The 14,942-nt window shown below is 38.3% G+C and overlaps 1 protein-coding gene across 3 annotated transcripts in view; it reads right to left on the bottom strand.

Annotated features, from left to right (window-relative positions):
- The window catches only part of Usp47 (ubiquitin specific peptidase 47), a 100,359-nt gene that overhangs the window by 31,354 nt on the left and 54,063 nt on the right, over positions 1-14,942 (bottom strand). For all 3 annotated transcript variants that reach the window (XM_045144874.1, XM_045144876.1, XM_045144875.1), the window contains 5 exons: positions 12,977-13,122; positions 11,971-12,050; positions 9,879-10,028; positions 1,580-1,675; positions 1,349-1,501 (listed from right to left, as the gene is read on the bottom strand). In XM_045144874.1, coding sequence (XP_045000809.1) covers positions 1,349-1,501; positions 1,580-1,675; positions 9,879-10,028; positions 11,971-12,050; positions 12,977-13,122 — 625 coding nt within the window. The remainder of the gene's footprint in view (positions 1-1,348; positions 1,502-1,579; positions 1,676-9,878; positions 10,029-11,970; positions 12,051-12,976; positions 13,123-14,942) is intronic.

Below are 14,942 nucleotides of genomic sequence, written 5' to 3'. Positions count from 1 at the left end.
CCAAACTTTGTATCGGGTGTCCTTTCCTGAGGAAAGAGTTCCCTTTATAGCAAACAAATTAGGAATATACATACAGAAAACTGTTGTACTCTTCATTCATATTTGAGTAGGCATTCTATGAAGATTATATCACCAGAAATGTAACACACTTTGGGCATATTTCCTAACTTAAATCAAGCACTCATGTCTGACATACTGATCTAGTTATTCTGTCTGTCTCTCTCATTGCCAGTGTGTACCAACACACAAGGCCTCATATGTATATTAAGAGATAAGCTCTGAAAATATGATATGGTTGGCGTTATATTCAGTGAGCATATATGGCACCTAAGGTATCTTTTTTACAATAGCATCAAACCATTATTATCCTCACTTTAAAGACAGGACAAAGAGGGTCAAGTAAGTTTACATGATTCACTTCTCAGTTTTTTTGGCTCAGATCAAGTGAAGAAAGTTTTCTTGATTATCGAGGAACATATCAAATAGCAGGACAAGAACTTGAAGTGGCATTTAGCTAGGTCTAAAACGTGCTGTTATTAACATACTATCTCTTGATGCTTTACAATACTAAATACCATTTGATTAACTGTTTAGAATTATTTATCATTCTGTAATAGCAATCCTTACTGACTGTAAATTATTCTATACAACAAAACCAGCTTCTCAAAGCAAAGAGCAAGAGGAACCAGAGAACACCAGGAGATCAATCAGTAAGAAAAACTTGGTAAGCATTTCATATGTCTGTCTAAGACCTATACTCAAACTACTTCAGGTTTCAAATTAAAACAAACTAATTTAAAAAAGGAAAACAGACAAAATACCTTGTATTTTCTATCTTTTGAACCTAACCAACTTAAGAACTATAAAACCTTAAGTGGGAAGAACCCAGGTATTTTAATTCCTGAGAAAAGTATTAAGACACATAGAAGCAACTGAATTCATAGTGCTGGGCCTGCTCAATCATTCATTTGTATCTGTTCTGAGTTTTGTGCAGATCAGATATAGCACATGTGTGGGTTTCAGTAACTAAGAAATTATAAAATGCAATTCAAACTCAAGAGAAAGTTTCAGAGGTGAGGTTTTATTGTCTTTTCAAAAAGTGTAAGTTCCTTTAACCAAGTAATAATTGAAATGTAATTTATACTGGTCAGGAAAAGCTTTTTACAAAGGTGAGTGTTTTTTATATAACTCAGCATTGGAAAATAAGGAAGGAAAGAAAAAAGCTTCCTCAATGTGATAGTCTAAAAGGCATCAGTTGTAATTTATTCCAAATGACTCTTTAAAATATGTATGACTAAAGTAGATAATGAAAAGTATTTCATAACAAGAAAATGCACAAAATACTTACTTCATCTTCAACATCAATAAATGTGCTCATATCTAGCTCCTCAGGAAATGTCATTCTATCATTCAATTTAATCCTATGCATGGTTGTATAGTCAAAATCAAACCTCTTCAACTGTAAGGTCAGCAGATATGGGAAATGCAGAAACCGGAGGCCCTGAGAAGAAGCACAACAACTGTGTGAATAACGAACATGACCTCAGATAATCAGACAATGATCTCCACCTGCCATTACCTTACGAGCATCACACTTCTTCTTACAACGTTCACAAAAGTACTGATTCGGGCCATCCAAGGTCTCTGGCTGAATAAAGGCATGCAGTGCTTCTTCCTAGTTAGAAGAAAAGTAATCACTTTATCACTACTTGAAAAGGCTTTGCTCATGGCAAAACCTTAAATATAAAACCCTGCAATTACCACTTCAAAATACAGCAACAAAAAAACTAACTGTAAAGGGTTATCATTATTCATCATTAAAATTTAATTTGAAAAACTACTTCATTCTGCACAATATTTGCCTGCCTTACAGTTGCCAATCCCAGTCATTTCAACCTAATTTCTCCTTGACTTTACACTGTGGTGTTTGACTAAATCATCAGGAAAGAATCCTTGACCTTCAAACTAGGGAGTACTTTTATGTTTCTTAGGAATGCAGCTACGGATCCCTCCAGACTTCACGCAAAAAGCATTTTAAAACAATACAATAAACCACAGTTCTCAGGAGTCAGAAGAATTCCCATTATCCACACATCTGAAAATCAGTCAGCTCTTATCACTACAGGCTGGGTGAGTCAGCATTCCACTCACAGAAAGACTGAAACCCCTACCCTCCCACCCCCAGCCCCAGGCCCCGCCCCGCGTGTGTATAGTCTTCCCACTGTGTGGAAAAGGGTAATGCTCTGGCAAGGGTCACCATGTGATTTTCTCTTCTCTGTAAAAGCCTTAACAGAAACAGGAAGCTCAATGTAAATAAAGTCAAAGAATTTATGGATATAAAATTCATTTAAAATTGTATTTATCTGAGAGAGATGCATGGAGACAATTAGTGAGAAAGAATACATGCATGCCAGGGTCTCTTGCAGCTACAGTCTCCAAACACATGCTCCACTTTGTGCATCTGGCTTTATGTGGATACTGGTGACGTGAACCTGGGCTTGAATCCCAGCTGACAGACTTTGTAAGCAAGTGACTTTACCAGCTGAGCCATCTCCACAGCCCATACAATTCATCTTAATGACTGATTGATTTTCCACAATTAAAAAAAAAAAATTTATGCAACAGATCAAGACTGGATACATAATCTCAAATTTCATCAGATAGTCTCTCATTTTTCATACATGGTCCAAACAGAACTACTGATGACATCTACAACATATAAAGATAAAGAAATGGAGTCATTAAGACAAAGTATTTTCAAACAATATTTTCTCATGATACAGAACAATTTGTTCCTCAAAAGATAAACAGTTTAATCTGGCAAGATGGACTTCATTGCAAAGCTCATAAAACTCCTTTCCACATACTATTGACGCAAGCTCACTTTGGAGGAAGACAAATCTGTGAAAAGATATCCACAGGCTTTCACTTCACCCTGTTTCCTATTTCTTAAAATCTTTATTTTTGAAGAGGGAGGGGGGGGGGAAACAGAGAAAGATAGAGAGAGGGGGGAGGGAGGGGGGGAGGGCGGGAGAGAAGGGGTGCGTCAGGGCCTTTCAGCCACTGTGGACCAACTCCAGACATGTGTGGCCCCTAGTGCACACATGCCCAACACTTTTTCAGGCCAGACTTTGGTTAGTCATGGCGCTGAATGTGTCCTCTGTTCTTGCTGAATGGAACATCTTACAAATGTCACCTAGCTCCTGGTGCTGCTGAGTTCTTCTATAGCTGTAATTTCTACAAAGGTGTTCTACCTGTCTACTGTGAGAAGGTACTGAAGCCTCCAACTGTAATTAAGAGTTCTTTTCAGTTTTGACAGTTTCTTCTTCAGAAACTTCGTGGCTCTGTTATTTAGCACACATTAGTATTGTCTTGATGGAATGACCTTTTTTCATTTTTCCATTCTCATATCTGCTACGTGTGTGTATATATGCATTCATGTATGCAGGGTGTTGGTTATAGAGAGCATACTAATGAGTCTTTTTTAACCTACTATGGATTTTTTTGTTTGTTTGTTTTGGTTTTTCAAGGAAGGGTCTCACTCTAGTCCAGGCTGACCTGGAATTCACTTTGTAGTTTCAGGGTGGCCTTGAACTCATGGCGATCCTCCTACCTCTGCCTCCCAAGTGCTGGGATTAAAGGCGTGCGCCACCATGCCTGGGCCTACTATGGTTTTTAGTTGTTATATTTGGGCAACTTACACATAACTAAGTGCCATATTATTTTTAGATTTTTGTTTTCTGGTTATCTGAGATAGAGACAGAGGCATGCTAGGGCCTCCACCTGCTGCAAATGAACTCCAGATGTATTCGCCACTTTGTGCTTCTGGCTTTACATGGAAACTGGGAAACTGGGCCAAAAGCATTACACTCTGTAGGCAAGTGCCTCACTGCTGAGCCATCTCCCCAGCTCATTTCAGTTTTTCTTAAGACTCCCATGGGTTCCATAAATATTTTAAAAAGTTCTACTGACTTATCCAAAATGAGTCTGAGTCTACCTCTTTTTGTTTTTTCCAGTAATTTCTCTACTTATTATCAGTCTATTAGTATCATTCTTCTATCTATCAGGTATAGACTAGGAACCTACCTTGCCCTATGTTTTATTTATAATACAATATTTATTTCTTCCATATACACTGAGAATCATGAATATATATATGAATATTATAGTGTTGGTTCAAACATCAACAATGACTTAGAAAACCCATTAGGGAAAGGAAAACCTATGGTGCTTGGCCACACTTGTACATACATTTTTCTTCCTTCCTTCTTGATGCTCCAAATGCTTTCTTTCTTCACACAATTTCCTTTCTGTTTAGAGAAGTTTCTTCAGTCTTTTTTGTTTGTTTGTTTATAAGATATGACTGCCAGACACAAACTTCTTTAATTTCCCTATTCTGTGAATGTGCTGATTTCGTCTTTGTTCCTGAGAACATTTCTAAGGGATACATGAATCTGCTGGATAGCTCTTTTCTTCTCAATACATGAAAAACAAGTACAATTTTCTTCTATCCTCCACAATTTTTGATATCAGTGATAAATCAGTGATTTTCCTGTTTAAGAAAGGTGTCTCTTCTCCCATGTCACTTTCAGGATATTTTCTGTATTTTCAGTTTTAAAATTTGGCCACCAGTGGATTAGATGCAGAGTTTAAGGTTTCTCAGCTTTTTGGATCTGCAGATTTATGCTTTTGCCAAATTCAGGAAGGTTCTGTGATGTTTCCTGACTCAGTAGGGTATCTTTCTTCTGGTCATTCAGCTATAGTGCCAGCCTGTTCAGTCTGCACCCACTACTGCCAGGCTGCCAACTTCTTCAGGCCCAACTCTGGGAAATATCAGGAAAAAGGAAACCAGGGCACTCAGCACTCTGCCATGTCTTGGGTGCTAAAGTCCCTAGCCTGGATGCTTCTCTCCACCTTTAAGAATCTTCCTGTTTTTATTTTATGTATAATGTTCAAGGTTTCAGTTGCTTAACAGGAATAAAGGGCAATGTATACATCTATTCCATATTCCTGAAAACTGGTTACCATTATGTCTAACCACACAAATTCCTGTATAGAACATCTATTAAATTAGGGTAGTACTTCTGATACAAACCTGTGTAAACTGGGGCTGGAGAGATGGCTTAGCAGTTCAGGCACTTGCCTACATAGCCAAAGGACCCAGGATCAATTCCCTAGGACTCACATAAGGCAGATGCACAAAGTGGTACATGTGTCTGCAGTTCTTTTGCAGTGCTGGAGGCCCTGGCACACCTATTAATTCCCTCTCTTCCTTCCTCCCTAATAATAAAATTTAAAAAAATGTTTTAAACTTGTGTAAGTACTTTTAAAAATGTTTTATTTTAATTTGAGAGAGCAAGAGAGAAAGAGGCAGAGAGAAAGAGAGGAAGAGAATGGTATGCCAGGGCCTCTAGCCACTGCAAACTACTCCAGATGCATGCATCAGTTCCTGGGGAACTGATCTAAGGTCCTTTGGCTTTGCATGCAAACGCCTTAACCACTAAGCCATCTCTCCAGCCTCTAAGTACTTTTAATTTCATAAATACTAATTAATGAATTTCCATTCAAATCTTTAAATCAAACATTAAATGTTTGCTTAAGGAACAAGTCTTTTATATCATGTAGTTTCTTCAAAAGCCTGATATGAAACTATGTAACTCACTTCCACACTTCTGATTATATACTGTCATTAAAAAAAAAAAAAAAGGGCTGGAGAGATGGCTTAGCGGTTAAGCGCTTGCTTGTGAAGCCTAAGGACCCCGGTTCGAGGCTCGGTTCCCCAGGTCCCGCGTTAGCCAGATGCACAAGGGGGAGCACGCGTCTGGAGTTCATTTGCAGAGGCTGGAAGCCCTGGCGCGCCCATTCTCTCTCTCTCCCTCTACCTGTCTTTCTCTCTGTGTCTGTCGCTCTCAAATAAATAAATAAAAAATGAACAAAAAATATTTAAAAAAAAAAAAATTCAGGGGCTGGACCAGATTTGACTCTCCAGGTCCCATGTAAGCCAGATGCACAAGGTCACACATGTGCAGTGGCTGGAGGCCTTGGCATGCCAGTTCTCTCTCATTCATAAAAAAAATTACAAAAAAAAAAATGAGCCGGGCGTGGTGGTGCACACTTTTAATCCCACCACTTGGGAGGCAGTGGCAGGAGAATCACCATGAGTTTGAGGCCACCCTGAAACTACACAGTGAATTCAGGTCAGCCTGGGCTAGAGTGAAACCTTACGCCCCCCAAAAAATTAAATAAATAAAATGAAACCTGGCCCAAAGTACTATGAAACAGTATCTGCCTTAGAGTAGACATAAATAAACAAAGGATCTGACAAAATATACCCGTAAAACGATGCTGCCTCAATTTTACTGCTAAATAGAAAAGGCTTCCTTAGATAATCTCAATCACAGAAGACTATACGTTCCCATAATTAGCCACCAAAAATGGTCTTTCTTATTGGTATGTATTACTAGACCGTGTTTAGAACAATCTCCTGTGGTAATGTGCTCTCCCACATGCTTAGCAGTGAGCAGATGCAAGGTCACTGTGACGAAGCCATTCAGAGGTGAGTTTTATATAGCGGCTCTGCCTACATAATCCTTAAGGACAGATTTCCTTAAAGCATACCAATACAAATAATTTTTCAGGTACTACTAATTTTTAGGACTAAGAAAATAAACAGCAGGAAATCAGTTGGCATATTTTAGTATTCTTGCTATGCCTTACTTCAATAAACCAGGAAATGCTAATTTAACAAAGTAGGACATTCCTAAAAACACCTTAATCTGAGTAGAACTTCCAGTGTCCCTCAGAATCCTAATGCCCCTTGTGATAGTAACAGGTGTCCCACAAAGACAAAAAACTACTAGGTAAAACACTTATAAACACATTTCTTTACTACAGAAATTTTTGGAACATTTAAGTATAAAATGGCTGTGATCTTTCAAAAGAGGGTATATTTCATAGTTTCCCAGATTCATTTAAGTAAGCCTCTTTCCTCAAGAAAATCTATTAGACCTGCCAGAGACTAGTGCTAAACAGAGCTCAGTCTGAAAGCTAACAGACAGAACAGTCCTGAAACACTGGCACCATTCTACTTGGCCAGCTAAAATGAAGACGGGATGTTTCTCATCTGTTTATGGAATTACAGTACTAATTATAATAAGAATGTATGAGGACAGACCTTTTTTTCTTAATTTAAGAGATTCTCAACAATCATTATGAAACTCATCATCTACAGCCAATCATGCTGGGAATTATAAATTCACTGGAGATGTTAAATCAATTGGCGGAGGGTTAATTTTATTCAGGTTTTATTCTTCAATATTATTCTCAAGTTAACTTGTTTCTGAGCATGAAGCTATATAATTATTGTGTATTTCAGATTAACAACAACAACAAAAAAAACTTTGTCTAAGTTTTAATAGAACTCATGCTTGATTTCCTGAAAATAAAACAAAACAAAACAAAACAAAAGAGAACAGGTTAATCTGACTCTGGGCACGTTTCTCTACTGCTGTGGCTCTGTGAACAGAATTCACAACAAACAGATGTATCATTACCCACACTGTATGTACATGTACAGGCGCACACTACTGCGTATTTAGGTAGACATCTAATAAAACAAAAACAAAAGCACCAGAGTCCATTGATAAGGGCAGGAAAATAAATTTTGAGTTCAGTTAAAATTAAGGCCAAAATTACTAGAGGCCCACTTTATGGGAGGGAATACATGTCTGGTACTGAAAACTTACTCAAAAGACTTTGGTGAGAGAGGTCATGAGCCTTAGTAGTATAACGCCTGCTCTTATTAACAGCTGGCTAAATGTATATATTATGCATACCAAACTGCCCTGTAAGCACTTTACTTAAGGCTCATACCCATATATTAATACTACTCTCACTTTTGGTTAGAGAAGGTTCTCTTTTCAGATGGCGATGACCACCTGAATTACCCAAAGGCACTACAGTGCACAGATGTGACAGAGGAGTGTTCAGCTATCACACCTTCCAAGATTCAGGATCCATTGTAAAACGTGGTGAGAAGAATGTAAGAGCCAAAGGAAGTGTAGGACTGCTTACAATGCAATCGTCCAGACAGAAATTGGCCTCAATATTCATGACCTCACAGTGTCTAGCACTACTTTCACAAGACCCTTATAATAGGAGGAAAAGATGATGACATCAAAGTAAGAGAGACTAACAGAGAGAGGGAGGGGATATGATGGAGTGTGGATTTGTAAAGGGGAACGTGGGGGAAGGAAAAGGAATTGTCAAGGGTTTATTGTCTGTAAGTATGGAACCTATCAATCATTTTTTTCTTTTCTTTTTTGTTTTTGTTTTCCAAGGTAGGGTTTCACTCTAGTCCAGGCTGACCTGGAATTCACTATGTAGTCTCAGGGTGACCTCAAACTCATGGCGATCCTTCTACCTCTGCCTCCTGAGTGCTGGGATTAAAGGTGTGCAGCACCACACCCAGCTAAAAAAATTTTTTTTAAATACACACTGAAAAAATTTTAAGTAGCAACAAGTCCTTCTATGACTCTTCTTCTGGTTGAGCACATACACACATGTATCCATAATACACAATAAGTAATTAAAGCCATGAAGAAACAGATGCCAAGAGGAGAAATGAGAAAAGCTTGAGATAGTTCCCAATTAGATGCTTGATATAGGAATAACTGAAGTTACCAGTTTTGATTTTAAGATTATCTGTTCTCACAGAATGTTTGCTTGCTTGCTTAGTTATTTGAGACAGAAAGGGTCTCCCTATACTGCCCAGACTGGCTGAAAACTTAACATACCCCTGCCTTGGCCTTCTGAGTGCTAGGGTTACTGCTATGTGTCACCAAGTCTGGCACCAATATGTGTGTGTGTGTGTGTGTGTGTGTGTGTGTGTATTAATTATTTATGAAACACAGAGAGAAAGACAGATAGAAACAGAGAATGAGCACACCAGGGCCTCTAGCTACTGCATACGAACTCCAGACACATGTGTTCCCATGTGCATATGGCTTACGTGGATCCTGGGGAATTGAACCTAGGTCCTTAGGCTTAGTAGGCAAATGCCATAACTGCTAGACCATCTCCCCAGCCCCCACCAATATATATTTTTGATAAATACTTGGAGTAGGTCTTTGTTTTCCATAAAACTAGAGGCTATTTTTCCAGTTTTAAGTGCACAGAACAAGTTACTTTCTGATATAAAAAGATACACAAGGACCAATTATAAAACAGATTGTTTTGAGGTTAGAAAAAGCTACAGGGAAAATCATCCAATCACTATCAGAAAGAAATAACGAGGGGCTAGAGTGATGGCTTAGTGGTTAAGATGCTTGCCTGCAAAGCCAAAGGACCCAGGTTTGAATACTCAGGACCCATGTAAGACAGATACACAAGGTGGCACATGTTACTGGAGTTCATTTGCAGTGCCTGGAGGCCCTGGCACACCCATCCTCTCTATCACTCTCTCAAACAAACAAACAATATTTTAAGAGAAAGAACAAATGATGGAGCCACGTGGCAGCACACCAGAACTCACTTCAGGATCAAATCTCTCCTAGAGTTTCTTAAGCTAACTACAGGAATGGCGAGGTGGCGCACACCTTTAGTCCCAGCACTCAGGAGGCAGAGGTAGGGGGATCACTGTGAGTTTGAGGCCACCCTGAGACTATACTGAATTCAAGGTCAGCTTGGACCAGAGTAAGACCTGCCTCAAAAATAAATAAATAAATAAATAAATAAATAAATAAATAAATAAATAAATAAAAATACAGGAATGGCAAACTACCCAAGAAGGTGTGGCACTTACCAAGAGAACAGATTATACCACTATGCTAATATGTACTGGGTAAGGACATACAAGCAGCAGGCAGAAAGATACACACCACGCTAGCAAATGCTTGGCTGGACCCATAAGGTCGGATGACCAGCGGAATGTCCAGGTAGGTGTCGATTCTCCAGCCCTCATAGCCACACTCTAGACACCTCACGTAGTCCTTTAGTTTGCCTTGGTATAGTTCATTGATAAGGTCGGCCTACAAATAAACATCCACATTATAAAAAGCATTCATTCCTTAACAGTCCTTTTAATGGCATATAAACGCAATTTGTTTCTAGAACAGTCATGAAAGGATACTGATTCTTACTACCAAAGTCTCAGAAAGCCTGAATATAAGATTTACCTATAATTACAGAAAAAAATCAAGATCTAAGAAAGACCCCTGAAAATCAATGAAATTAGATCATTACTAATTTAAGAATTGATATGTAAGAATTAACCATTTCAATACTTCCTATCACTAAAACTCCCAATACTGAAATAGGTTTTGATGAAATCAGTTACCAATGTATTACATTACGTTTTACATTCTCTTTTCATTAGGATGTGAATCTACCCTAAATTTGCCACCTCAAGCATGACAATTACACAGCTAAATAACTAGTTGTGCCTTTCTAGCTTTCCATATGTAGATCACTACTTTTACAATTACATATTCTGACTTAACAGATCGTACCTGCTAGCTCAAGATACAAAGATTTTAATTGTTGATAATACAAGAAGTAATTTAAAGGTGAAATATCACATAATTTGTTTAACACATGGGAATTTAAATGATATCTTAAAATTAATTGCCCTCAAAGTATCCTCAACTAAAAGAATGCATCTCTCACCTAATTCCCAAACAGCCAACTGGAGCTCTTCTGGCTCAAAGTAGGCAAGTAATTCCCTAAGTAAGGATCCTCCACATGACTGTCTTGCCTCAAGATTCTTGTACCATAATTTGAGAACTCAGCAGGAATGCCCCAGCTTATCTTAATGGAAGTGTTGACTCACAAAAGGATGTAAACAGGGAGGAAGGGTAACTTCAGACCTATGAAGCAGCAGCAGCCCTAATACCACCTATATAAAATTACTGAAATCCCATATGGTTATGCAAAGAATCTAAATCACTAAATGAACTTAAAATTATTTTCATTATCTCTCAAGTCAAAATAGGCCCGAGGGAAAGCACACTACAATTTACTTCCTTCCTAAATTCACATAATGTACAGGCTCTATATGCCTTCAAGTTGGATCCACTGATGCTGTCTGCTCTATTTCATTTTCCTACCCAAGTCACATGAATATGTTTTCTGCATCTAGGAGGCGTTTCAAGATGGTTCAAACCAGTGTTTTACAAATATCTGATATCAAACCACTATAAGAAAATTTTATTACAACCCAGCACATAAAATTGTAATATAAATTTTGTAAAATACTTACCCTCATATTTTTCTATTCAGTTTTTGAGAGTGCCGAGACAGACTCTCTAAAACTGATTTCATAACCTATGACTGGAAATCAGTCAGACCCTTCAAACTACCAAATATTCTTTCTTCCCCTGTACCTGAGATAGTCTACTTTTTATTCCAAGTATAAAGCCACAAACCCTCCCCCACAGTGAACAGTAGAGTTGAGCAGTAGTCTTTACCCCACTAATACTGTGCTCCTAACCTGCTCCTCTTTCTATTAGGTAAGAACAGGGCCAGAGATACAAGGACCCTCAATGTCAAAAACATTCAGCACTTTACAAGTTCCAGGTTATACGTTACTTAACAAATACATGAAAATATTAACCAGTGGTATAGAGATTTGGCTTGGTGGTAGAGCACTTGCCTAAAAATAGTATTCAAAATTATCGCCCCCCAAGCTATATATATATATATATTATACAATGTTTTATGCTGACCTTCTTGATCAAACAGACCAACTTCTTTCTTCTGAAATGAAGTAACAGGCCTGGGTGGCTTAATGAGGATGTTTAGGACTCTGTTAATGGCCAGTAGAGGAGCCAGTAATTTTAATGCCCCATTCAGTGCTTTAAATGGTAGACTAATACTCAAGTTCTAATCCATTCTAATAGAATACGTTACTTTAAATAATAAATTTAATAAATAATGTCTTAGAAAATAGTCATCTCAGCTTGAGAGAATTACCTGTTCTGTTTGCTTCCATTTTTGTTCCAAAGCATCAAACATGACCCGGCATAGTTCTTGTACATCGTGTTGCTGCCATGCTATTTTAAGATAACATTTAATTACAAATATTAACAAACCATATAATGAAACATTAGTTCAAACACTAATAGGAATATGGAAAAGTCTATTTTAAATAATTGCAAATTTCATAAGAATACAAAACATACATTACAGTCATAGAAAGACAATTGCAAGGAAAATAATCGAACCTCACAGTTTTATAAATGCTTAGAATACTTGGAATATTTGTTGTTTTTCACTGTAAAGAAATATATTACAAAAAAACTAACAGTGTAAGCTCATAAAGGAAGGGTGTAATCAAAGCTGGGAGCTGGCTCCATCAGTAATCTCCAGCAACCATGTAGAAAGCCAGGTGTGGTCACATGTGCCTTCAACTCCATGCTGAGGTGATCAGAGTCAGAAGGACTGCTGGAACTTGACAGTAAGTGAGTCTAACCAAAAAACAGTGAGCTCTAGGTTCAGTGAGAGACTCTTGTCTCAAGGAAATCAGGTGGAAAAGCAAGAGAAGACACATGATGTCCTCCTTTGGCCTCTGTATGTGGACATTAAGGGGCACACCTCTGCACACACACACACACACACACACACACCATACACACATACGCAAAACAAACATACTACACCCACACACGGGTACACATCTGTACACACATGTGCATACACCATACACACACACACACATACCACATACGACAGACAGACAGACACACACACACACACACACAAAATAGGGCATGGCCAAACTTATTTTATAAGAAAATATTGCTCAAAAATATATCCATCCTACCTTATATATTAAAAAATAATTATTTTATGATCTTAGCAAAATAGAGAGGTCTAAGGTAAAGATAATTTGGTTAATGTGTCACATGTTTGTGATACTACTGTCTTTTAGAACTCCTCTGAACATCAAAAGTACTTTTCATTACAACAGAGTCAGTACCCTCACTACTATCCCATCCAAAGCTCCTCGTGACATCCGTGGTTTCAATGGCTCTCTTTTTGCTGGTCTGTAACAGAACGAAGAGCCTCTGGAGCTGGTATGGGATGCTTGTCACCGGGTCTTCTTCAGACTCTTCAAATTCCCACCTGGAAGATGAGACACAATTAAGGTCAAAATTATGTAAGAACTTAATTCTCAAAGACACACTGAGTTTGGATATAAGCTGAAAATAGTGATAGTCAGTGAAGCACTGGTCTTTTTCTAATTTATCAACTTCAGAGAACTTTAGGCTTAAAAAGGCAGTAATTCTCTAGGACAAAAGGCAAAGCTCACTTCCAGTAATTGTCAAATGGGAATATGACCAAAAGTACAAGTACTGATAGTTCACAAAAAGCAGAGAGCCATATTAGCTGGCGTCAAAGCACTCAAAACACTGAACATGAGCTGGAGAAAAAGGACATGACAAATATCCTCAGCTTTCAGTACACATGTTTTCAGGGAAAATATGACAAGGGAGGAGGGAAGGATGAAGTAGGTTCCAACTCTTCTCAAGTGTTATATATAAATTTTGCCTAGATCCTGACTTGAACAAATTGGTTAATGATATTACCAGGCAACCAAGGAAACCTTAACACTGAGCTGTGATAAAATGACCAGGGGATCCCATGTGGCTGTGCTTTCTAGTCATGAGGGTGGAGGGTCAGAGAGAAAAGGGTCATGATGTGATGCCATTCAAAGTTGGGTGCTGGGTACAGACAGATAAATGATACTGTTTTCCTATTTTTGAATGCTTGAAGATTTCCATAATAAAACATTTTTAAAAGGAATGACAGCGTTAATAAAATATTCCAGGTAGGGGCTGGAGAGATATCTTAGTGGTTAAGCGCTTGCCTGCAAAGCCTAAGGACCCCGGTTCGAGGCTCGATTCCCCAGGACCCACGTTAGCCAGATGCACAAGGGGGCGCACGCATCTGGAGTTCATTTGCAGTGGCTGGAGGCCCTGGCGTGCCCATTCTCTCCCTCTCTCTGCCTCTTTCTCTCTGTTGCTCTCAAATAAATAAATAAAATAAACAAAAAAAAGTATAAAATCTATTCCAGGTAGGATTTTTACTCACAACTTATAACAACCGTCTAGCTCTAGTAACAGGGACTATCTTCAACAAGTGACTTCTCAACTGAAGGACTTACATCTCATGGCAGACATGAGACTGGGTAATATACTACAGTGGCTAATGTACTCACAGCAGTTCTTAAGATGATTCTATAATCTAACAGCATATCAAAGAACAGAAGAGATCACATTCTATGCCTTACACTAGCATTAAGAATACTTTATTACTTTCTGGTTCCTTACTTTTTAGTCTCAAAAAAAAACCTAACCATTATTCTTTTCCACTTCAGTGTACAAATGTTTTTGGTTTTGAGTACACCCCTTTATTAAAATTCCTAATGTTTTTCTGATTTTAGGATTTAAGAGTTGTATCTCTGTGACTGCCCTTTGTGATACTGGACTCTCCTCCTCCCTCTGCTCACAGAGGTCAGCACAGTCACCTTTTCTTCCTATTTCTGCTCTGACACCATGTCGGCTGTGGTTTGCTCATGACTCCTCTACACTCAGTCCTCAGATTCTGCTGTTGTGCTTATCCTCATGGAAGTATTTTGGCTTGACATTACAGCATCTCAAATTCTATTAGACTCACAACCCTAAGAAGTTGTCAACCTCATCAGCACTTCTACTATGCTAGTCACCTAGAGTCAGCAACATAGGCATCCTACTAGATTCTTCCCTTTGTTTTACTAATAAGTAAAATTTTTCAGTAAGCCATCTTGATTTTACTCTGAGATATCATAACAACTGCCACCAGTCTGACCCTCAGTATGGTTTAATGATAGATTCCTCCAAGCATCTTTATCTTACTATGTAAGCTTTCCTGAAACGCTATTATTTAATATACCACAAGCCTCC

This window comes from Jaculus jaculus, chromosome 3 (assembly GCF_020740685.1).
Source record: "Jaculus jaculus isolate mJacJac1 chromosome 3, mJacJac1.mat.Y.cur, whole genome shotgun sequence".
In the NCBI taxonomy this organism is placed as follows: Eukaryota; Metazoa; Chordata; class Mammalia; order Rodentia; family Dipodidae; genus Jaculus; species Jaculus jaculus.
The sequence above is the reverse complement of the archived record's forward strand: the minus strand, read 5'-3'. Positions and strand labels throughout refer to the sequence as shown.